This window comes from Tasmannia lanceolata, unplaced genomic scaffold (genome assembly GCF_043159265.1).
Source record: "Tasmannia lanceolata isolate RefF3 unplaced genomic scaffold, GAP_Taslan_0.1 ptg000003l, whole genome shotgun sequence".
Classification (NCBI taxonomy): domain Eukaryota; kingdom Viridiplantae; phylum Streptophyta; class Magnoliopsida; order Canellales; family Winteraceae; genus Tasmannia; species Tasmannia lanceolata.
Window position 1 is genome coordinate 55,198,458 of NW_027518680.1, and position 26,685 is coordinate 55,225,142.

The 26,685-nt window shown below is 39.3% G+C and overlaps 1 protein-coding gene across 2 annotated transcripts in view; it reads left to right on the forward strand.

The window, feature by feature from the left end:
• Positions 1-17,973, forward strand: part of LOC143863397 (uncharacterized) — a 31,268-nt gene extending 13,295 nt beyond the window's left edge. Inside the window, exons 2-3 of one of the 2 annotated variants that reach the window (XM_077374064.1) lie at positions 17,309-17,409; positions 17,553-17,973. In XM_077374064.1, coding sequence (XP_077230179.1) covers positions 17,309-17,409; positions 17,553-17,834 — 383 coding nt within the window. In that variant the 3' untranslated portion in view covers positions 17,835-17,973. The remainder of the gene's footprint in view (positions 1-17,308; positions 17,410-17,552) is intronic. The other variant, XM_077374068.1, reaches the window with a different exon arrangement.
• The last annotated feature ends 8,712 nt before the right edge of the window (positions 17,974-26,685 follow it).

Here is a 26,685-nt window from a genome sequence, read left to right on the forward strand (position 1 = left end):
GGCGGGGGGGCGGTGGGGGGCACATAAAAATCTCTATAGCCACACGGGACACTCCTTCCCAAGCTAACCGATCCACCTCTCCATTCACCAATCTCTTGACATGATGGAATTGGGCATGGTGACCTTGCACACAATCAAGTATCTCACAAGGGTTGTTTACTCGTAAGAGATTTTGAATGCCGCGTGAACTCTTGTGAAATGTCAATGACTGTTTGGAGACTTGGACTTTGAATGCCTGGACTCTGGACTCTTGACTTACAGGAACTTCAACGAGGACTTTTTAGAGTCACACGAACAATGAAATTGCATGTTAGCCATCAAGAACTGCACAACTTTGAAGTCCTAGAGGTTTACTATTCAGTTTTTTACTATTAGGTCAGGGGTTTGTAGGTCCCACTCATGGATCAAAATGATAGTGTTCATTTGTGGGGCCCCTAATAGACCAAAATACTAGTGTGAGGCCTCCACTAGTTTCTCCAAATTTTTGTATGGAATTGATATTTTTGCGTTTTGGTATTGAAGGCAATGCCAATAAAATAAATTGCAAAGTAAAGAATCTTGGTGGGTTTGAACCACCATCCTCTTGAGAAACTTCAGGTCATACCCAATTTCCCAAGTGCCCTACTGTTTGAGCTAAAAATCCACTTCTTGCCTTCATCTTAAGCATATGAAATCAAGAAAAGGCAAAATATGGGTAAAAATAAAACCCAAAATGCTAAAATATCAAATCCAAGAGGTGAAAATGGTTACAAAGAAGGTACATTATCCTTTCTTACATTATGCTTTTAATCACTGAAAGAGGACATTTTTACAAAGAAGATACATTATCTTGGTGGGTAAACTAGGATTGGATTCACGACATCCATAATTCAGGAATTCGTACACTCATTTTAGATCTGATGATGTGAACTGCCATGGCTCAAGATAGTGAGGGTGACAAGATTTCTCAGACACATTTATACAAACATACAGCCTTTATGACCTACTGAAGTCAATATCACTAAAACAGAAGTTATATTTTCCTACATTGGAAATGAACAAAAGGGAAACCCTCACAAATCGAACAGGAATATGAGAAAAAAGATAAAATTCTTGAATTGAACCAATCGATAAGAAATCAAAGAAGTCCCTTGCAAACCCTAAACCAAATTACCAATACAAACAAGACCCTCACAAATCGAACATGAATATGAGAAAAAAAGATAAAATTCTTGAATTGAACCAATCCATAAGAAATCAAACAAGACCCTTGCAAACCTAAACCAAATTACCAAGACAGCGAATCAGAATCCATATCTTTGCTTGCCTTGATTTTTTCCTTCATTCATTAAACCCAACGAATGGGATTTAACAGATTCAAAATCCAATGCAATCAAAGTATCAAAGTACCTCCTACACACAAGCAAATAAGTAAATGATCAAAATATTCTTGTTTTCGTCGTATGCATTTTATGTGCTTGTAGTTGCTATGTCGATAATTTACATCATTTTAAAGCCATTGCTCCATACAAGTATTCTTGCTCACCTTTATTTCCATCATTTCTAGCCACAGCCATTGACATATGATCACTTTCAAGTAAGTTCTTTGTATTTCCATTCTAGCAAACAGGTTGAATTCTAGACCAGAGGTTTCTGATGCGGGAAGTATCGATGACATTTTTGTTTTCAGTATATACTAAGTACAATGTGTGATTAATGAGAAAGAATTGAACAATCTGGAATAACAGTTATACATATAAACCACTTGATCAGTACATCATGTACCATATATTATGGGACAAATTTAAGGCTAGAATAACCACAATAAATTGATGGAAATAAAGAAGATAGAACAGAAAAGTCATGATCTGATTCACCAAAGAAATCTCAGCAATAAAGAAGATACAACAACTAAGATACAGCAACTAAGATGCAGCAACTATGGATTCTCAATAAATAGATGGAAATGAAGAAGCTGCATAGAAATTACATTTTTTTTCGATGTTGCTGTAGATACGCAGTAAATGGATGGAAATAAAGAAAGACACATAGAAACCACATTTTTTTTTCCGATCTTGATGATTGCGGATATTTCTTTGTTGAATCCACAGTTGCTCTATGTTGGGGTTTTGCAATTGATCTGGAAATATTGTGCTGTTTCTTGAGAACTCAAGCCTGAGAAACAGAGAGTTAGGCAAGAAGGCCCAAGACATATGATTCATCATGGCAGCATGATCTGATTTGTGTGGCTCATCAAACTCAGCTATAAGAATTCAATGCCCTATAGACCTAGCTTTCAACAGCTTTGAGAGAGAGAGAGAGAGAGAGAGAGAGAGAGAGAGAGAGAGAGAGAGAGAGAATTTGTGTGTGGAGAGGGAGAAGGAGAACGTCGCCTCTCATCCTTTGTTTGGGAGAGAGATGACAACAGTGCTAGAAGAAGGAGAAGGCGGAGAGAGATAGGGGGCGCTAGGGCTCAAGAGATGATCGCGATTAAAAATACCATATGTTTTAGCGCGACTCTTTTGTATTCATATTTACTCATACTTGGAACTCTAAGGACGTCATGTGCTATAAGTTTGCACATTTGGAGAACTTGCCATGAATATGTGATTTTTAGTTTTCCTGAAAAGGCACGCATCACCAATGCATGATTCATTAAATCCGCCAAAGATCATGTAAATTCGTCCCGACTAAACCCTCCTCAATGAACTTTAAAAATCTCCAAGGGGAGATCTCCCATCCAGCACCTGATAACATTTTGGGAGTCTCCAATTTGGGTGCTGCCGGAGAGAGGAATTCTCAAGCTTAATTTTGATGGCTCTAGTCTTGGAAATCCGGGCTCAGCCGGTATTGGGGGAGTTCTTAGGGACGAGGAAGGTGTGGCGAGATGGGCCTTTGTGGGTCCTATTGGAGTTGCTGACTATAATGAGGCGGAAGTTCGGGCGGTCCATCGAGGCGTTAAATTTCTAGTGGGGGAAGATTTTAATCGATTGGTGGTGGAAGGAGACACCTTAAATGTGATTTGATGGCTATCCAGCTCTCATATCTTTCTTTTGCGTTTTGCAGATTTATTTAATGAGACTTAGTGGGTATTGCTAATATCTCCTTCTGTCACATTAGGAGATCGGCCCAATGGAGTGGTGGATAAGTTAGCTAGGAGAGGGGTACATTTGGAGTCTTTGGAACAATATAATTTTCTTCCTCGATCTTTATGATTGTTTCTTCTTATTTGTCTCTATAGCCTTTTCATTTGTATATTTCCTTTTGTATTTTTTGACAAACTCGGTCCTTTTAATGAAATCTTTTACCACTGAAAAAAACATTTAAGGAGTCTCCTTCCACTACAAGGTAATCCAAGTCAATACCCACCAACAATCTTGTTGGAATATGTAACTTGCCTAAGGGCATTTAGGACTTTGTACATTCCTTTATGTTTTAATATAAAGATATGAGTCAGGGGGAGATTACCCTAACTCATTCATTTCTCTCTCTCTAAACTTTCGGTTAATATGGTATCAGAGCCTTAGGGTTTTCTGATCCGTAGGGTTCTCTATCAGCCTCCATCTTCTCCGCCACCCCCTCCCCTCCCGCCGTGAAACCCTAAACCCAACTTCGGCTGAAGTTTCATCCGATGCACACCGGCATGCTGTCTTTTTCCTCGTGAGAAGGAGTCGTTCCTTCTGAGTCGAAGGTAGCAGGCCCTCCCTCCCACCATCTTCTCCTTCTCTGCGCATAACTCCTGGTCCATCCCCTTGCAGCAACCCCACCCCCATTTTCTACCCACGGCGGGATTTTTTTTTCCAGCAACAAGGATTTGCACCCTTTCAAAATTTTCCAGGAAAATATTTTCTCCCAAGGTCGGAAAACCTTTTCCAGGATCGAGGATTTGCATCCCCCCAAAATTTTTCGGGAAAATATTTGCTGACCCCCCCCCCCCCCCCCCCCAAAAAAAAAATCACTTTCCTGGAAATAAGTTTCCAGGGCTGCGTTTCGCCTCGCCTCCGAAATTTTTTTTTTCTAGTCCCCAATTCCTAGGTTTGCTGTTAAGCCCCACATCCCAAGTTTTTCATCCCACATCATTTTTCCTCCTCTTCCTTTCATCCCTTGGTAAACCGTATCACTCTTTTCTCCCTGTTATTATGTGTTAGATCTTCATCTCCTATCCTACTTTGATTCTTGTTTGTCTTTGCGGTTCCCCTCTGTGCCCCATGGCTTCCCTCTTGTCAAGCTCCGTCGATGCCCGTCATTCTTGGAGCCGCGTCTAGCTTTCTTGGCGTATCCTAGTTTGCCCACCTATTCCTTTATCTCCTGTTATTCGTCTTTGTTTGGATTGTCTGTTTCTTTCTTGCTTGTTGTTATGGAAGAGGTGCTTGACAATCCTTCCACAGGAGTGGCTCCTGGTGTTCGTCCGACACCCTCTTTGGCCTCTTCTTCGTCATCATCTCTTTGTGTGGATGGATCATTACCACAGATCACTACTGTTAAGTTGGATGGGGCAAACTACGTTACTTGGAAAGCAGCCGTCGAGAAGTATCTTATTGCCCTTGGGAAAGCCCACGTCATTCGTCGTGATTTTCCTCCTACGATGGATCCCACCTTTGATCGATGGGAACAGGAGGATGCTCTTGTTTGTACCCTTGTGTGGCAGAGTATGGCCCCTCACGTCTCTGGGCCCTTGATACTTCTGCCTACTACGAAACGGATCTGGGATCAGGTTACTCTTCTTTATTCTGGCGTGGCAAACATTAGTCGGATCTGCTCTACCTATTTTGAGTGGGTGCGTTTCCGCCGTGGTGATCTTCCTCTTGCCACCCATTACAGCCAATTCGTTGGCCTCTGTCAGCAGCTTGATGTTTACATGCCGCTTACCACGGATCTCACAGAGGCTGCCCGTCAGAGGGATCAGATCCGTGTTGTGCAGATTATCGGTTCTGGCACTATTCCTTCCCTTACTGAGGTTTACTCCCGCGTCCAGCAATGCTCTCCTTGTGATCCAGTGATATCTGTCCCTATTGATGGTTCTGCTCTCGCGACCTATGGTGGGGCCTCCTCTGGTCGTGGCCGTGCCAGCCGTGGTGGTGGTCGTTCTGGTGGTGGCTTGGCCGTTCTTTTTGCGCTCACTGTCAACGCGAGGGACATTATATTGACCATTGCTATACCTTGCATCCCGAGCTTCGTCAGGCACGCTCGGCTCACATGGGTGCTACTACTGCTTCTGTTTCAGATTGCGCTCCCTCTGCTTCTGTTCCTGCACCAGCTGATTCCACCTATACATTATCCCGTGCCGATTATGAGAAGTTCCAGCGTCTGCGGCTCAGTTCTCGTCCTCCCTCTGCAGGTTTCGCCCAGCCAGGTAGTTCACCCACTACCCTTCTATCTAGCTCAGGGTCATGGATCATTGACTCTGACGCATCCAATCGCCTGACTGGTAACTCTTCTCAGCTTCATTCTTTTCGCTCTTTCTCGTCTCCCTCTCAGTCTATCACCCTTGCTGATGGGTCCACTACACCTATCACTGGTGTTGGTCATATCTCCCCTCATCCTGCTCTTACCTTATCTTTTGTTTTATGTGTACCAAAATCACCATTTAGTTTACTTTCAGTTAGCCAAATTACTAAATCTCTTCACTGTTCTGTCTCATTTTTCCCATCTTATTGTTTGTTTCAGGATCTCTCGACTGGGAAGACGAATGGAACGGGTCGTGAGGTAGATTGACTCTATCGTCTTGACTGCCGGTCGCCTACTGTCTTACATAGCTCTGTGGATACATTTCAGTGGCATTGTCGCCTGGGGCATCCTTCACTTCAGCGGCTGCAGCAGACTTCTCTGGTTCCCGGACCTTTTTCTAGTTTTCAGTGCGAGTCCTGTGAACTCGGAAGCACCGTCGTGTGTCGTTTCCGTCCCGGATCATTAGTCGAGTGTCCAGTCCATTTGAATTAGTCCATTCTGATGTATGGGGACCCTCTAGGGTCGCGTCTAGTACTGACTTTCAGTATTTTATTGTGTTTATTGATGACTTCTCACGCATGACCTGGTTATATTTACTGAAGAGTCGATCTGACGTGTTCTTTGCTTTTCGCACATTTCATTCTGAAATTAAGAATCAATATAATTGCAATATTAAATGTCTTCGTACTGACAATGCTAGAGAAAACTTTTCTGATACTAATGGCTTTCAATCCTATCTCTCCCAACATGGGATTTTACATCAGTTTTCATGTGCGTACACCTCTCAACAGAATGGTGTTGCTGAGAGGAAACTTCGTTATTTGCTTGAAGTAGGTCGCACTCTTCTTTTTCAGATGTGTGTTCCTAAGGCATACTGGAGTGATGCCCTTTTCACGGCGTGTTTCTTAGCAAATCGCCTTCCTTCCTCCGTTTTAGAGGGTGCCTCTTCTTTCGAGATTTTATCTCCTGGTAAGGAACAGTTTCCTCTGACACCTCGTGTATTTGGATGCGTTTATTTTGTTCATCACCTTGGACCTAGCCGTGACAAACTCGATCCCCGGTCTGAGCGTTGTGTCTTTCTAGGGTTTTCCCGTACGCAGAAAAGGCTATCGTTGCTATAGCCCTCGTCTGCGTCGCTGGTTTGTCTCAGCCGATGTTACATTCTTTGAGTTTGAGGCATTCTTCCAACATGGCGCGACATCTTTCACCCCTTCTCTCGAGTCCGAGGTCTCGCTTCCTTTACCAGATCTAACTGCTTCTCTTCCGTCATCTCCTATTTCCATGCGGCCAGCTTCTGCAGCTTCTACTTCTTCTGCCACGTTGGAGAAGCCAGCTCCACCTAAAATTACACAGCAGTATCAGCGGCGCCAAGTTACAGATAGGTCTCTTCTACCTCCTCTCGCACAATAATCTTCTGAGCCGATGATCCCTCTCTCCCGCTCTCAGGTATCTTCTCTTCCGCCTTCCTCTGTTGTTTCTGATTCTCCTATTGCATCTCGTACGAGATCCTGTTCCACTGCACATCATATTTCAAATTTTGTTTCTTATGATAAGCTCACCAGTACCTTTCAAAGCTTTGTTTCCTCCTTGTCTTCTATGTCTTTACCACAGTCAGGGGCTGAGGCTCTTGACCATCCTGGTTGGCGTGATGCTATGAACCTAGAAATGGGCGCTCTTCATAGAAATGACACATGGGATCTGGTTTCCCTATCCGCTGGTGCCCGTCCTGTTGGTTGTCGGTGGGTTTTCTCCATCAAATGCCTCCCTGATGGTACTGTCGAGCGCTTAAAAGCACGGTTAGTCGCGAAAGGATACACTCAGACTTTTGGTGTTGACTACACTGAGACCTTCAGCCTAGTTGCGAAAATTCCCTCTGTCCGTGTGCTCCTGTCTCTTGCTGTTAATCATAGCTGGCCCCTTCATCAGCTGGATGTGAAGAATGCCTTCCTCCATGGCGACCTGACTGAGGAGGTGTATATGGAGCAACCACCAGGGTTTGTTGCTCAGGGGGAGACTTCCTCCTACGTGTGTCGCCTACGCAAGTCACTCTATGGCCTTAAACAATCTCCGCGTGCGTGGTTTGGGAGCTTCAGTGAGGCAATCATGCGCTTTGGCATGCAACAATGCGCAGTGAATCACTCAGTCTTCAATTATCACTCTTCAGCTGGGTGTATTTTGTTGATAGTTTATGTGGATGACATAATCATCACAAGGAGCAATTCACAAGGTATACAGCGTTTGAAAACCTTCTTGCAAAAGGAATTCTCTACTAAGGATTTGGGTCAACTCAGGTATTTCTTGGGGATAGAGGTTGCTCGTTCTTCTAGAGGCTTGTTCCTATCACTGAGAAAGTATGTCTTGGACTTGCTAAAAGAAACAGGCAATCTTGGAGTTAAACCAGCTTCTGCACCCATAGATCCTAATGTGAAACTCGTTCCAGAAGATGGAGAGTTGTTGGAGGATCCTGGTAGGTATCGCAGGCTTGTCGGTAAACTTATATATCTCACGGTTACTCGGCCAGATATCTCATATGCTGTTGGAGTTGTCAGTCAGTATATGAGCTCTTCACGTACTTCTCACTGGGCTGCGGTGACACAGATTCTAAAGTATTTGAAAGGGGCTCCAGGGAAGGGATTGATGTTCAAAAGACATGGCCATATGAAAGTTGAAGGCTTCTCTGATGCAGATTGGGCTGGATCCCCAGCAGATAGACGGTCTACCACTGGGTATTGTACATTTGTAGGTGGCAATCTTGTTTCATGGAAGAGTAAGAAGCAGGATGTTATAGCTAAGTCCAGTGCAGAGGCTGAATACAGGGCAATGGCACAGACAAGCACAAAACTTATTTGGCTACGTTCACTTCTTTCTGAAATTGGCTTCATTTCTCTTCTCCTTCGCAACTTTATTGTGACAACAAAGCTGCAATATACATTGCCAACAATCCAGTCTTCTATGAGCGCACCAAACATATTGTAGTGGACTGTCATTTTATCCGTCAAAGAATCCAGAAAAGAGAGATTTGCACTATGTTTACTCGGTCAGGGGACCAATTAGCTGATATATTTACAACGTCCTTAAATAAGTCAAAATTGAGTGATATATGTAACAGGCTAGGAATGTATGATATCTACATTCCAGCTTGAGGGGGAGTGTTGGAATATGTAACTTGCCTAAGGGCATTTTGGACTTTGTACATTCCTTTATGTTTTAATATAAAGATATGAGTCAGGGGGAGATTACCCTAACTCATTCATTTCTCTCTCTCTAAACTTTCGGTTAACAAATCTAATACCTTGAAGGACTTCTATGAATTTAGCCTCGTTTGAATCCCTAATGCCAATCGGACCGGAAAAAGACCACTTCGTGTGTCCGTTTTTGTCCCAAAGAAGCCCTTTGAATCCAACCGCACCCAGATTGCCCAAAGCCCAAACTGGCTGTCAAAATCTACTTTTAACCATCTGGGATCAGAAGGATTCCATCTAGGGCGACAGTGTCATTGATCTCCCCACTAAAATAAATCTCCTTCCAGAAACACCTTATATTTGTGGAGTACAGACTAAAACTAGGAAAACTGGAGTTAGAAGATAAAGCACTCCTGATTACGTTCTTAAATGTGCACGCATTTCTCACTTTCCAAAGGACCCAAATAAAGGCCAGCAACACCAACTTCCATAAGATCCTTCCATTGCTAGGCAACGTCATTAAAACCAGCCATCTAAGAGCTCCTTGAAGGAAGCCCGGAACACCCATGATACTCCAAACATATCAAGGATTCTGGCCAGACCTCCTTGGCGTGCCTGCAATGAATGAACACATGATCGACTATCTTGCCCGCTCCCATACAAAGGGCACAATGGTCAACAATAAGCATTTGGCAATGATAGAGGTGAATAGGTGATCTAATAGGGGAGGGGGGTGGAAATCCATATTTTTTCTGTAGAGAACATGACACAACATCCCCCCCCTCCCTCTCTGACACCTTGCCCTTCATCTCTCTCTCTCTCTCTCTGACACCTTGCCCTTCATCTCTCTCTCTCTCTCTCTCTCTCTCTCTGACACCTTGCCCTTAACCAAAGTAAGTGAGGTTGGCCCACTTTCCTAGTGCCGTATACAACCCAGGAAGTTCACCCTAACTTGCAGAATAAGTTACCTAAGAAAGGCAGGTTACCCTATATACCAAGGTACCTTGCTATTATTCCTGCAATAGTAGGTAACTAAATGCAATAAAAAAAGAGGGGCAAGTTTCTAACTTTTCCAGTACATATGTATCTATGCCTCAAAAAACAGAAAATTATTCCTGGTGATATATAACTTGCACACCGAGTATCATTGAAGAGGAAAGTTACTTTTGGGTGAAAGATACAGAAAGGTTAGATGTTACCTGGTCACAGTTACTTTTGAGGTTGGCGAAAGTTACTATTATAATAAGGTTACTTTTAGCTAAAGACTCTTGGGAAGTGCAGGCACTAGAAGACAAACAGGAAACTCTTTTCCCCTTTTTCTCCCTAGCACACCCCCCGCGCTCCCCTCCCTCCATATTACTTTTGTTGTTTTAAAGCCATCAATTTCCACCCCCTTGTTTTCTAGTGGACCACGCCCATCTTAGTTACTTTTATGCTATGTTTGGTTGCTTGGAGTGGCTCGGAGAGTAGTGGAATAGTAAGTCAATTTCCACACCCCCCTCCCCCCTCCATATTACTTTTGCTGTTTTAAAGCCATCAATTTCCACCCCCTTGTTTTCTAGTGGACCACCCCCATCTTAGTTACTTTTATGCTATGTTTGGTTGCTTGGAGTGGCTCAGAGAGTAGTGGAATAAGAAGTCAAAGGGAGGAGACAAGCATTTTGATTTCCTAGAATTACCTCGGAAAATTGTGTACTAGTGTTTGGTTGCGTTGCAAATACTCGGATAGTAGGAGAAAAAGTAGGGGGTGTCATTACCAATATAGAGAGAGAGAGAGGAGAGAGGGGGAAGAGAGAGATAGAGAGAGCATCATTCCCTAGAAAATTCAACCATAATTCTTTGCTTTTGGAAGAAGGGGACAAGAAAGAGAAGCAATTATTGCATGTGAGAAATCCAAGGGAATCAATGGGAGTCCAATGCATTTTGGCAACCAAACGTGGAATGGCATGCCAAATCCAATCCAAATTTCGACGGCTGCCGAGCTTTTGTGCAACCAAACGAAGCATTAAAGTAACTTTTATATCCCTCTTTCTTCCCTGGGTACCCTCTCCCCTTGATTTGATAAACAACCGTGACAAATTCAGAATCTATCAAGTTAATTAGTAAGAAAAAAAAGGGATAGTACCCCATTCTTACCTTGGGCACTCCCCCACTCATTCTCTCCACACATATGACGCCCTTCTTTTACCTTTAGGCACCCCTCCCAAAAAAAATCAAGAAAAAAAGAAGGAAAAAAATCTTTTCTTTTCTCTCTACACTTTCTCTATCCTCTCTCAATCTCAGTTTTTTTCTCTTCATTCGGGTTACTTCCGCACAAAATTGGGTTTCGCCATCAATATCAAAGTTGTTCGTGACAACTTTTAGAGTATATCCAGCCCATTTTCCGCACTCAACAGCTAGCACAAGCACTACTTCGCGCAACTTTGGGCTTCCGTCTGTTTCAGTCCGACCGTTAATCCGAGCCATCTAGGAATCCGATCTGAGATTCGCGAAAAGCATTGTGTTCCTTTTGACATGACAAACAAATCAGACGGTTGATTTTATTTTTTCGACGCCGATCCTTATGGCTCCACCATTTGTTCCATATTTCTACCCAGCTTACCTACAAAAAAAATGATGACTACCAATATCCTTATGGAGATGACGAGGATGCGTTTATAAAATAGATCAAGGCACTTGATGCATATCATAACTACTATGGTTATAATCATCAAATAATCATTCGTTGTGTCAAGGATACAGTATGTAGAGACACCAAGTCGAAATGGCAATTCTTCGTGCTAGAGCGCCACGATTCCGTCTATGAGAAGAAGTTTGTTATGAATTTATGAACATTTATGATATCATTATCAACAAAGATTGAAACGTGAGCGCGCAACGTATAAACAAAGATTGATGCATGAAGAAGCCGCTCGACGAGAAGCCGCTCGACTTGCACACGAAGCTGAAGTTCAGGCAATATTGGAAAGAATAGTGCATGACTTGGATGAGAGGAAATTGACAAATCAATCACCTGAGAAGGACTTTGCTAGCACTATTGAGTCGCCTGATGATCCGGCTGACATTGTTGATGAGATCATTATAATTGAGTCATTGATTATATCAGATACTGAGTCTATGATGGCAAATACTGAGTCAGAGATCTCCAATATAGAGCCAGAGAGTCCAGTGATTTATGAGGCCGACGTCGACGAGCATGACGATTCAGAGATTTCTCCAGCACCAGTTGCAGAGCATCTAGAGAGGCAGCTTGACACTTCACCAGTCGAGACAGAAATTTTGGCAGAGCCACGTGAGGTTGATCCACTGTGTGAGTTGACCGAGCATCATCCCGAGTCAGAGCCGAGTGACCTGACTTTTGAGCCATTACCTGAGACGGATGATTGAGAGTATATTACAGAGGATTGCCCTATCTTTGAGTCGATTGAGCAGATTGTCGAGCTTTGTGTTGACACAGAGGAGCATTGTGGCAGTGTAACACCCAACATTTTTTTTTAGTGATAATTATAAAGAATATATATGTATATATATATATATATATATATATATATATATATATATATATATAATATATTGAACATGATTTTATGGACCCACCTCTAACCCAAAGATTAAAGGGTGTGACTAACCTACTAGTATATAATAGAAGTAACTATTAATTAGGGGCAAAGTTGGGTGAAATAAATTAGCAAAGAAATGCACTTTAGCCACCAAAATATGGGGCGTGTATGGTTGCCCACCAAAATAGGCGTTACAAAAGTTTTGGAAATTTGTAATCTATTCCTTTTTGTTACACGCCTAAATTAGTGGGGATTTGGTGGATATGGATAATACAAAAAAAATATGGGGAAATCTATGTGATTGCTTTTAATTAGCAATCAATAAGATTACTTGGAGGCTAAGTAACTTTATAAGGAGATTTTTGGATTGTGGATTATTAGTTTCTTTAATTTAAAATTTAAAAACTCTTAACAATAAGGGATAAGATCTTTACAACTCACAAAAGCATTTGACTCACCCAAAAGACTAAAAATAAGGGGTGAAATCTTAACCAAAAAGGAGGGGGAGAATATTGTAACCTCCCCTCGCCAAAATTGTGGGACACTCATTTCTTGAATTAAAAAAAAAAAAACTCACGTCCTTTTTATCTCTTATGAATATATATAGTATACTTCGATTTCATTTTTTATCCTAGTCTCTTAAAAACCAAACAACATTAGAAAAGAAAAAAAAAAGAAGAAGAGGGGAAAAGAAGAAAATAAGAAAGAAAGTGAAGAAAGTTTGGGGGTAGATTCAATTTTCATCTATACTATATCATCAAGCAAGTAAGTACTCCTTTTGTGTCTTGTTTCCATTTTTTTATTCTAAGGTGATTATCTATGGTTGAGATCTTAACGGTTTTACGGTCAGTCATGGTGATCAAATGAATTTTCAAGTAAAAGTTTCAACTGTTAGATACCATCGTACAAATTGAACAGAACTTTTTGGGGTTTTATGCCAGTCAGTGAAGCCATCATATGAATCGAATAAATTTTTTTATTGATATGGCGGTATCAGTTGAATGCCTTTTTAAGGTTTGTTTGTGTGGACTGTTTTTTTTCTAGGAAAGATTTATCTAAGATAGATATATAGAATTTTTATAGTTAAGTGAAATACATAGAACATCAACATCATTTGTTCTGTTCATATATGCATAGAACTGACATCAAGGAAAACATTATATGGGACAAACCTAGCCACTGGATACGTACATAGATTAAATATATGCACATAATTCATACTATATAACTTTTGATCTATCACAGTTATATATATATATATATATATATATATATATATATATATATATATATATATATATATATATATATATATATATATATATATATATAGACACACACACACACACACACACACACAAGTAGTAGAGATCATGAAAACCCAACAGTTGAACTTATTTATTAAAACTATATTTTCGCGTTCAAATAATTTAAGAAAATAAAACAGATAATATATATCTATTAAAACCATATTTTCTGATTTTTAAATAACCCAATCAATATATATTTATAAATCTGTATTTTCGGATATTTAATAAATCCAGAATTAAATAATATATATATTAAAAACTGAATTTTCAGATATTAAATAAATCAAAAAATTTAAAAGATTCTGTAAGTAGATTAAATACGGTTTTTGTTGTATGAAATTATTTGACCCAAAAGTGGTCTAAATGCATAAGTATATAGGGAGTTATTATATCATATGACTGATAAAAATAACTATTCACATTATGAAGTCATTTGATTTAAAAGTTCTTAATAACATAAGTATTGGAAGTTACAAAAAAATCCATTTGATTGCTATGAAGGCATTCAACTGATGCCGCCATATTAATAAAAAAATTTATTCGATTCATATGATGGCTTCACTGACTGACATAAAACTCCAAAATGTTCTGTTCAATTTGTACGATGGTATCTAACAGTTGAAACTTTTACTTGAAAATTCATTTAATCACCATGACTGACCGTCAAACCGTTAAGATCCCAACCATAGATAATCACCTTAGAATAAAAAAATGGAAACAAGATACAAAAGGAGTACTTACTTGCTTGATGATATAGTATAGATGAAAATTGGATCTACCCCCAAACTTCCTTCACTTTCTTATTTTCTTCTTTTCCCCCTTTTTTTTTTCTAATGTTTGGTTTTTAAGAGACGAGGATAAAAAATGAAATACAAGTATACTATATATATTCATAAGAGATAAAAAAGGACGTGAGTTTTTTTTTTGAATTCAAGAAATGGGCGTCCCACAATTTTGGGCATGAGGGGAGGTTACAATATTCTCCCCCTCTGTTTTGGTTAATATTTCACCCCTTATTTTTAGTCTTTTGGGTGAGTCACATACTTTGGTGAGTTGTAAAGATCTTATCCTCTATTGTTAAGCGTTTTTAAATTTTAAATTAAAGAAACTAATAATCCACAATCTAGAAATTTCCTTATAAGGTTACTTAGCCTCCAAGTAATCTTATTGATTGCTAATTAAAAGCAATCACATAGATTTCCCCATATTTTTTTTTTGTACTATCCATATCCACCAAATCCCCACTAATTTAGGCGTGTAACAAAAAGGAATAGATTACAAATTTCCAAAACTTTTGTAACGCCTATTTTGGTGGGCAACCATACACGCCCCATATTTTGGTGGCTAAAGTGCATTTCTTTGCTAATTTATTTCACCCAACTTTGCCCCTAATTAATAGTTACTTCTATTATATACTAGTAGGTTAGTCACACCCTTTAATCTTTGGGTTAGAGGTGGGTCCATAAAATCATGTTCAATATATTATATATATATATATATTCTTTATAATTGTCTCTAAAAAAATGTTGGGTGTTACAGGCAGTGTTGAGTCTCCCGTGGATATTCCGACAGAGAATTTTAGCACACTGGTCGATAGCATTGAGCCAGATACGCCCCTAGCAGATGATTTTATTGATGATTCAATTGAGCTTGATGAGATACCAGTGGGTGTTGATCTTTTGGTGGATGGTCATGGATTGGTAACTGTTATGCCGATCCCACTCATCCAGGAGTACGTTGTCATTTTCCCAGCTTCATTACTTGCCAAGAAAGGTTCACGCATTTATGATTCTATATGGGCGATTTCTTCCCTCTCACTCTGTCGGCATTTCAGATGCTTCTCACGGTTGTTACGAGCCTTACACATCAGGAGTGTCGCCGACAGATTGCGACTCTTGCTGCTTGAGTGAGTCGTTTACATATTTGATCTAGGCGGACTAGAACTCTAGGTCAAGTTCTTTTCAGGAGGGGGAGAATGATGCAGATAGTAGGCCAAATAAGTGGCATATTTGCCCATTAGTATTTATTTACATGTTTTTAGTTTTCCATGTTATTTAGTTTCTAGGATTTTATTTTTCATGTTATTACTAGGGATTTTATTTTCCATGGAATTTTATTTCCATCCCATTGACTATATGTAGGCCTCATTGTATTAAGAATTATGAACTTTTGGATGATTAATTGAATTGAGAGCTTCTCCCTCAGATTTCTTTCTTGCTCTATTCTTCTACTTTTCTTCTCCTATTCTTCTTCTACTTCTCCTATTCTTCTTCTACTTCTTCTACCATTAGGTGAGGGCACGCCTGCCTGGGCATCATGCCTCGTGTAAGCTCCATGCTCAACTCTTTGTGGGTGTTGTTCAGGGATGCGTGGATTGGCCACCCATGAGTTTGGGCGTGGTAGGCTTAAAATTGAGTCGTTGGTGGCGCGCAACACGATGAGTGGTGACCTTTCAAAAAAAATAATTCTTCTCTTCTACTTTTAATCTTCTCTTATTCTTCTTATTTCTCCTATTTCTTCTATTTCTCTTCCCGGTCCTACATCACATAGCTATGTATAAAATTACCCCTAAAACCTCTAAGATGTTTAAGTCACCTTCCTGTGAAAAAAATATAAATACCCCATTTACCTTTTGGACCCTAATCTATTTCAACTGCCGCATTCTTCTCTGGCCTGAACGTGCTCGTTGCTTTCCGTTGAGACTTTCAACTCGATTTCCTCTTCTAGTTCATCATGAGTGCATGATCATATATAGAGTTTATGTTGTCATACAAAACATCATCAACATCATGCACTTAAGGACTCACCATATCAAATCATCACGTTTTTGTCTCTTTGCACGTGGGGGGTTGGGGCGGGGGGAAGCGGGCTGTAATGGGCAAGGAAAAGTTGTCCAATCCAACCCTTCAAATGCTTTGTTCTTGTTAACAAATATAGGATTGCTGAAAGAATGGATATCAACTCAACTGCAACTTTCCAATACTACTAACCTATATATCCAGCTACGGATACAGACAGTTCACCGGCAAGAGAACGGAGATATGATTAGGCATTTTCCGAAATATAGGACACGGACACGCTAATTAAGATGGTAGCATCAGATCCATATCAATGTATCATATGTGTGTGTGAGAGATAGCATACAGATGCATTAATTTGTTCTTCTTTGGAAATTGGATGGTTCACTGCTAGGTTTCTCAGTATTCCATTGTAAATCTACACATGATTTTATTTTCTATTTGCTTTTCTATCTTTATGTTATGATGATCTAGTATTCTATTTTGTGTTCATGTACTATTTGAAAACCGTTTCCTACAGATGTATTAATTTGTTCTTATTTGGAAATTGGATGGCTCACTGCTTGATTCCTCGGTATTCTATTGTAAACCTACACTGGATTCTAATTTCCTATTTGCGTTTCTATCATATAATCAAATTGCATTTTGGTTTGTTTGGATATGCTAGTGTTTGTTCTTTGTGCATCTCTGATCGGTATGGTATGCCTGCTAATCTTTTTTCCCCTTTTTGCTTTGTTTTTTGCTGTATTTGGGATCTCTTCGTCAAAATGTCAAAATACATTTTATCATTGAGGAAAGCTGGTATCCATTCATTGGGACTAATTACCTTTTCTTTTTGTAATATTCATTACATTTATCTGATTGCATGCGATCTCAGTTTCATGGTTAGTTTTTGTTGGCATACTCATGATTAAATATCAGTCCTCAAACTTAGCCTTAGAAAGTTACAAATCATTTGTTGTTCGAACAAATATGTTTGTTCGAAACCATATTTTTAGATTTTGAGCCATTAAATTGGTCTCATGTTCCAGACACTGATGGGTTCGTGATCCCAAGCTTGACGGTAGGAGAATCTAGCGTGAGTGAGCCGGATGTGCCACCAGAAGTGTCAGACCTGAAACCTTCTCCGAAGGTCAGCTTTTTTTTGCCTTTCCTGTTGAAAAGCTTTTGGATCATCAGAAAGCTTGGATGGTTTTGTGTTTGTGTGAATGTAATTTTTCCCATTTCTAGCGTTTGGATCCCTTTTAACTTTTAAGCCTGAACATTTCACTTCAGCAGGTCATTAAGGAAGAGGAAAAGATCTACTTAGGACCACACGGGGCCCCACCTTCTCAAGCCAAGCAACAAGAGCTTAACTCTCTAGTCCGTAAACAGCGGCTCAAGCATAAACTAAAGGAAGCGGACAGGAAATTCTCGGGCACGGGGAGGGAGAATAAGGTGGAAAATCTACGGGAGCTTGTGGGAAGTAAGGGAAGTGTTGCCATGACTAAGGGTTCTCCTCGTGAATGGCTTGATCCACATTGCCATGAGTCTCATTTTGAGAGGTATTCTCAGTGAAAGTCTGGTTAGCCTTTTCAAATCGACTTAATATACTGTCTTTGAGTTATAATACCTTGGCTGGACCATATACTTTTCTGGGGCAAGGTTATGTATAACTGTCAGAAACCCAATATATTTAATCAAATACTTAATATCATCGTGTTTCAAATACAGATTTTTCTTGCTTCATGGAGAAATGATGGTCCAACTAATTTTGGGAACTGGGTTCTCATGATTTGGTCTCAAAAATTGATTTAGCCTTGCTCCTAAAAACAACATAGCATGAACAAGCTTTAAGCCATCCATTGATTTCTGTTCTCTGCAATCATTTTCATTCTGTTTCGAGTACAGATTTTTTTTAGCTTCATGGAGAAATGATGCTCGAACTTATTTTGGGAACTGGGTTCTCATGTAGACCCGGCAAAAAGTGACCCGGACCGCGGTTCCACCTGGCCCGCCCATAATTTACAGGTCCGGGTCACTAAATCATGACCCGTTGAAAATTTGACCCGACCCTGCCGAACCCGTAAAAACTGGGCCAGGTCAGGTGGACCCGCGGGTGCCCGTAGAAACCCAAATGTTCGTTATTTTACATGGTGTATGCCCTTACAGTACCATAATTTTCAGAGAGTACTCTACTGACCAGATCATCCTATGATGTGATGGAACACACCGTAAATAGGTCACCCACTAAAAATCATTTCCATAGGATGATCCTAGTCCTCCAGGGCTAGGGTATCTTATGGAAATGACTTTTTGGACACAACCTATTTATGTTACGGTGCATCACATGGACGGCTTGGATCATCCTATTATAGTGAGGGAATAAAAACAGCAACAAAAAAAAGAAAAAGGGGTGACTTGCTGGTCCACCTAGCCCGTACGGGTGGGGTCCGGGTTCACCAAATTGTGACCTGTAAAATTCCAGGTCATTTTTTTACCCGGCCCGTACGACCCGGATCCGGGCGGGTTGGGTGAAACCCGGCCTGTCCCATCCGTTTGCCAGGACGGGTTGGGTTCTCATGATGTAGTCTCAACAATGATTTTGCTGTGCTCCCAAAAACATAGAATGGACAAGCATGAAGCCATCCCATTGATCTCTTCATTCTTTGCAATATTTAATTCATGCATCTTCTTCCTTCCACCAGATTATTTCAACCTAGGTCAAGATTCAAGTATCCTGTTTGTTGTGCCTCCACAATTCCATATAGAAATTGCTATAATGGAACTCTTGTTTTTTTTCTGCTGTTGATTTGAACTTCAAAGAAAGTGCATTATTGAAAGATGATCCAAGGGCCATGAAAATCTCTGAGCAATGCCTCCCTTGTAATCTAGTTTACTTCTAGCTCTTTGATCAAGGCTCCTATACCTAGATTGATTATGAGCAATTATGGAAATTTCAAACCAGGTTTGAAGGACTCTTGGAATAAAAAAAATGATTGATCTTAACCTAACCTACCAACCAGATATGACAGCCAATATAAAGAGTTTAAAATGAATAAAGGGTGTATCTGACAAAACTAGGTGGTGTCAATTTGCTTCTATGAGTTTTACATTGTCATCCTTGGAATAAAAAAAAGGGATAATTACATTTACACCCCCCTCTAGTTTCTGACACATCCACTTCAACCTCTATAGTTTAAAAAGTGACAAAGACATCCCCTCTAGTTTCGTTTTGTTTAAGGTTTGCCCCCTCAGCTGAAGGTTCGTCCATAGATTGAATGGTTAGGATGATCTGATGGAGCTGATTTTTTGGGCACACCCTATCTATGTCAGGACCCATCAAATGAACGCTTTGGATCATCTAAATAATGTGGGCCCATACCCGAATCCAAAGCGTTTGGTAGTGTTTGGATTCGGGTATGGGCCCACATTATTTGGATGATCCAAAGCGTACATTTGATGGGTCCTGACATAGATAGGGTGTGCCCAAAAAATCAGCTACATCGGATCATCCTAACCCTTCAATCTATGGACGAACCTTCAGCTGAGGGGGCAAACCTTAAACAAATTGAAACTACAGGGTTGTATTTGTCACGTTTTAAACTATAGGGGTGGAAGCGGATATGTCAGAAACTAGAGGAGGTGTAAATGTAATTATCCCTTAAAAAAAACCACTCTTTGTAAGCACATGGTTTTTTTTAAAAAACCACTCTTTAAAACAAAGCAAAATACCCATGATTTTTCCAATATTTACAACCCATGCCCTATTCTCTTTTAAGTATGTAAAAGTCCAAAAAAACCTTCGAATTCATCTAACAAAAGCCCGTGGCACACCTAAATTCGAATTTATGAAAATACCCTCCAATTTTTATAGCAATAAATATTATTTCAAGGGTATTTTAGTAAAAACGAGTCATTATCCATTTTTTTTCGAACCATTCCTATTTTTTCAGAATTTTTTTCACTCATCTCCCTCGAGTTAGAACTTAGAAGTCACCTTTTTCTCTTTCTTCTCCTCCACTGTCGCTCAACCTTGCCCTTACCCTATTTTGAGAATTTTAATCACGTACAATGTAAGTAGGACCTACTAGGACACTGATGGACGGTCCCGATAGATAGATCACTTCCAAATAAAAAGGGGGCGAATATATCACTTCCCTAAATTAAATGTATAGTAAAATTATTTTCTAATAATATTCAAACTCCATTGATTTCACAATGACCCTGCTCTCCTTAATTTATAGTTTTAAAATTAACAACTAGGCGTTTGCTAGGGACCATCCTAGAAAGGCATTTCGCAAGTGGCTGTTGCATGAGAGTTTAATACCATGAGTGACGAGTGCCATTATTTAAAAGGAAGTGCGGATATCATTTAAAAAATCCCTTAAATTATGATCTAAATAATCTGATGGGTGGTGCTAAAATTGCGTACGTAGATGGGATGATCCTGACCGTTAAATTAACGGCTAAATATAGTGATAGATTCCGCATCTCTTTCACACACTCTCTCAACGTTGATGGGACATTTTGTTTTACGCTGATATTCCCCCCCCCCCCGCCTGACGGCTGGCTAACGTTTTCCCACCATGTGACCGCTCTCTCTCTCTTTCTCTCTTTCTCTCTCCACACACACACACACAAGAGGATGGCCCAACAGTAACCGTTGGTGGAATGGTGGGCCCATCTTTGAACAACGTAGGCCCCGCCCATACCACACCATAGGATAATCCAAACCGTCCATTTGATGGGCCATAAACGTAAATAGGTTGCGTCCCAAATATCATTTTCATAGGCTGATCCTAGCCCTCCGATCTAAATAGAAACTACATCTTATGCAACCTCTAAAGATTGTAGGGTTGTGATCATCCTACGGAAATGATTTTTGGGGCACAACCTATTTACATTGTGGCCCATCAAATGAACGGCTCGGATCATCCTATGGTCTGGACAGTACACTTCATTTTCAAAAATATGGGTGGGGCCTAAATTGGTACGAACCACACCATAGGATGATCCAAACCATGGATGGCTTGGATCATCCTATGCTGTGGACGGTACGCTTCAATTTGAAAAATATCGGTGGCGCCTACGATTGGGCCTTAATGTTAGTATACGACCAACTCCATAGGATTATCCAAACCATGGACGGATTGGATCATCCTATGTTGTGGATGGGCCTTAATGTTACTGTACAACCACAGGATGATCCAAACCATTCATTTGATGGGCCAACCCTTTTGGGGGCACAACCCATTTACATTATGGCCCATCAAATGGACGGCTCAGATCATCCTATGGTCTAGACGGTACACTTCATTTTCAAAAATTTGGATGGGGCCTAAATATATACGTACTGTTGACTTTTTATGTGAAAAAGTCATTTTGTAATTCAAACTTACAATGGGGTGTTTTTAGTCATTTTATGTTTGTCCTTATTTGAGACTTGCTTTATGCTTTTGGACTTCCCTCCAAAAGGACTAAAGTCATGAGAAAACTTTAGTCCTGGATGGGAAGTATGAGAGGGTGAGAGTGGCCATATATATATATATATATATATATACTTTCACTCTCTTAACCTTGTGAATGAGCAAGAGGTTATGTGGATCCTACGCGCACGGATCGCCCACTTGGGTCCGGCGGGCTTTTGGTCTTACCACACACACGCGCCATCCGGCTCGGCCGACCGCGCGCGTGGGCCCAAGGCCTTTTTCTTTTTCCATTATATATTTTTCTCTTTTTCTTTTAACGGTTCAAGAGTTTATTTATTTTGTTTTAACTCTTTTTATCGTTTGAGATTCTTTAATCGTGGTTTAGTGACCGTTTGGTAACGTCTCTTACGCACTAAAAGAGTGCGATGTTTCAACCTAACGTGTCTATCAATTTTCTATTTATTCGGATTTGTGGAAAATAGAAAGATACCTTTTGGAACTACTTTCTGTTTCCATTATTCTTCTCCTTGCTTTCATCTGTTTTCTGCAACTACTCCTTTCTCCCCAACCCTTTCTGATCGAGGCAATTTTGGCTCATATAAGCAAGTTTTAAGGCATCCGGGCTGCACACCCCTGGAGCAAGAGTTATTGTATCCTGGAGGCATACGCCGAGACGCCCATCTACACCATTGATTCGTCATAGTGGGGGCGAGATTTGTCTTAAGGATAGCGAAGATCCTTCGTGCCTCAACTCGATAAGTGGTCTAACTATTTCTCTGTTTTATTACAATTGATTCTTGGAGAATAGTTACTGTTGATTTCTGTCTTCTCAAGTAAAAGGGTTAATTCGTTATAAGATATTCTCGAATCCTAAATTACAGATTTGCAAATCATTTTCTAACAATCTTAAGGCAAATTCTCTCACGATCTGTGATCTGTAATTTTGGGATTTCGACTTCTGAAAATTAATCATCATGGCTTCCCAAACCGAAAGATCGGAAAAATTTGACGAATCAGATTTCGGTAGATGGCAAGAAAAGATGCGATTCTTTCTAACATTTCTGAACCTAGACTATATCTTGAAAGATCCTGAACCGTCACCTAATGAGGAAGAACCTGCTAGAACCCATTTCACTGAGAAAAGGAAAAGAGATAATTATCTCTGTAAATGACATATACTGAGTTGTCTCAGTAATCAATTGTTTGATGTGTTTTTTTAGAATTGAGTCTGCAAAAGAGTTGTGGGAAACTCTAGAGCAGAAATACCTAGTCGAAGCAACGGGTTCTAAGAAACATCTTATTGGAAAATATTTTCGATATCAGATGGTGAATGGTAAATCTATTATGGATCTGTAGACACCCCATTTTGACCGTGCCCTTAACCTTCCAATTTTATGCAAAACCTCATCAAATGAATGAATTAGGGTCCCAAACTTCACCCTAAGCTAGGCTAAGGATCCAGCTAGGTCTCTGCAAAATTTCGTCGAAATCCGAGCCCAGTTGCCTAGCGAACGAGCCAAGAAAGGACCGTAGTGTAAACCAGAAAGGGGGGTGAATGTATCCTGAGAAGGGGGCGAATTTATCCTGGAAAGGACGCGGCCTAGGGCAGAAAAGACGTGAATATTTGTGCGTCCATCAGAACAACCGCGCGCTTATAAAAAATGGTAGTGCCAATATCATCACCTAAAAAAAGACACTTATAAATACGGTTTAAGCTTTTTTTTTTAAAAAAAGAGAGAAAAAAGAGAATCTTCGTTTTCCCCTTTTAGAGAGAGAAAGTCTGAGAGAAAACTTAGAGAGAGAATTTAGATCTGCCCATTCTTCATCTTCTCCGGTCGAACTCCGGTGGGATTCCGATCAATCTCCGTCATAACTCCGGCCATCCTCTCTCTTATGCGTACTTAGAATCAATCTTCACTTTTTTTTTACTGTAGATCTTAGAAAACTTAATTTTGTTCATCTTTTCCGATCTTCTCCAGTGAAAACCTACCGGAATCCGGTCATTTCTTCATCCTCATCACTATCTGCTTAACTCCTTTTGCCTTACCTTCGATCATCATTTCTGATCTCCGATCCAAGCTTCATCTTCTCCGATTGTTTTCTGTCAATTCTCTGGTAAGAATCTCCTCTTCGGCCAGATCTGAGCACTTGAACCCTAGATCTGGAGAAATCTCATGATTTCAATCGGCATTGATTATCATTATAAGAAATCGCATTTGAAAAGCATCGATTAGAAGTAAGATCTAAAAAAAAAAAGGGAAAAGCGAGAGGATCTATCTTACAGGTATTTCTTTTAAATGCATTTACAGATTTTTGTAGTGAATAATCTATTGCTTCTATCTATTCCTTTAATTTACTGTTGTAGTATAGAATTTGATGATGATATACATTTGAATACTTGTTTTCTTAGAGAAATTGTTATTTGATAATTAGTTGTGCCTCATTTCTAGTTTGAAAAGATTTTTACTCTATCTCTCATTCATTTTATGATATTCCCTTTTTATTCATCAGATGTTTTTGAAATCAGATCTTGTCTTGTAGAATAAATTCAGAGATTTATAATTTGTAATCAGATCTTGTCTTGTAGAATAAATTCATAGATTTATAATTTATTGAACTTACCAGACTTAGGAAAATTCAGATTGTATGCATGAGTTTCTGTCAATATGCTGCATATGTAGTATAAATAGCAGTTGTGCGTTTCGAATGGAACAACTGAAGTTAATGTTTTGGGAATTTGAAGTCAAATGTATTACCTTATAGCCATTCATGTTGAATCATGTTTTTATACCTGACCTGTTTGTGAGAATTGTTTAGAAGTGCTGAAATACATCATTATCCTGTAAGAAGAAAGATAACAAGTTGACATGAACATGATATTGATTTGGTTCGGTCTGTTTGTTTGGAAAGGAAATGCTCCCATCAGTTAAAGAGGTGATTAGAGCATTGTCGAAGATTTGAACTTAAATTGTTAGCCGTATGCTCGATATTTTGGTCCATGGCCTATCATGTTTCATTCAATTCAAAGTTCATTGATTTCTTTCTTATCATTGGTGTTACTGGAGTTTACGGATTTGGAGTTTACATATAATTAGATGAGTAATGTGAGGGTGTATTGTAGACCATTGTTTTGGGACATTTCCTTGGAGCTTTCAAAAAAAAAAAAAAAAGATAATAAAATAGTATGTCTTCTTTTTTGGATTGCATGGTGGAGATTCTGTTCATGGGAGATAGAATTGGTCGGAATATGTAGAGCTCATAAAGACATTTATTTTTCCTTCCTACTCTGTTCCATATTCCGATATTTATATTGCTAACTTAGAAATTGCAGTTATACCTTGTCTTTGATCTTTAATTAACTTGTGAATTTAGTAGTGCCCCTACTACTTCTGAGTAGACATATGCCTACTGTCTGTTAGATGCATCATTGATTTGGATAGATATTATTTTGTCTGGTGCAAATTATAAATGAAATAGCTTGAATTGAGATGTAAATAGATATGTGCTGATGTATTGAGAAATGAAATTTGTAGACAATAGTGGGTGTTATTAGGTCTTTTACACATGGTTAAAGGATTTGCCTCTTTATTTTATTTTTATTATTATTGTTTTTTTTATCAAAAGGGATTCATACTGAATTAATTAAGCTTATTGTGAGGTTTTGAGCTTATAAGCTATTGAATGTATAGAAAATGATTTTATAAATGTTTTGAATGGATAATTTATAGAGAGATAGATTCAGTAAAAAAGCCTGTGTTTGTTTCTTATTATTTAACATCAAGATTGATGATATTTGCTTTATCATGACTTTGGTCATAATTGGACATGTTACAATTATTCCTGTTCGTATAAGAATTGAGGTTATTTAGATCATTTTGACCTCTATGTAAAAATGGATTGAGTTGCCCAAAACCATTTTTTTACATCACCTGTAGCACTACAATTCCCCATTCAATTATATCATCGGCAGTTCATCCACCATAAACTCTTTGATTTGTTCTTGAGAATAGTGTGAGGATTATCTTTGTGAGCAATGTTTCATGTCTGTGTGTATAATTGAAGCCCTTGTACCCCTTTTTGGCAGCCCCATTCCATTTGATATGTACAGCCCAACAAGTTTCATCTCATTGTTTGATGCCATGTAGCCATGTTTAAGTGATAGTATTCAATTAGTTTAAGGTTTTGTGAACATTAATAGCTGCTCAACCATGTTTTGTGAAGTCCATAAATTCAGTTTGTTGAAACCATGTACTTTTTGGATTGTATTGAATTCATATAACTAATCTCCATCACTGAACAATTGCTGTCCATTACTGCATGACTGCTGTCTTATAAGCTGTATGCTCTACATTTGTGTCATTGGTTCAGTTCAAGAGCACATAACTGTTGTCCACTGCTTACTATCCAACTTAATTGCATAAACTCAGCTTGCTTGCTTAACCTGAATTCCTTTTGGATTGAATGGAATACTCCTAAGTATTTGCACTATACAGTACATAAAATTCAATATTTTCTCTTCATAGTCAACACTATAAGGCTGCTGTTTCACAAGGTTATGTATTCTGCTGTTGATTTTAGCTCACAAGGCTGCTATTTCACCAATGTACAGGACCAATGATTTTAGCTCACCATGATAATAAGATTTAATTCAACTGGTATTTTATCCTGATCATTGAACAGACCTGTTTTGGAAAATGAGTTCAATTAATAAAGTTACTTGAAATAAGGCGTAACCTGAATCAAAGCTATTATTTGTTAAAGCCAAATGAATTTACTTAAAATTCCTGAATGTGATACTTATTGGAACATGTATGTCCTTTATTTTGTTCCTAAAAAGACTAGTTTATCATAATGGATAAGATATAAATGGTATCAAAATTCAAATAAAAATTAGTATACATGCTGTACATTGGTGTCATGTCCCTTTTATATTCAACAGAATATGGTCTTAGGGGTCATTTAGTATTCAGGGTAATGGATTCTTTATTATTTACCTA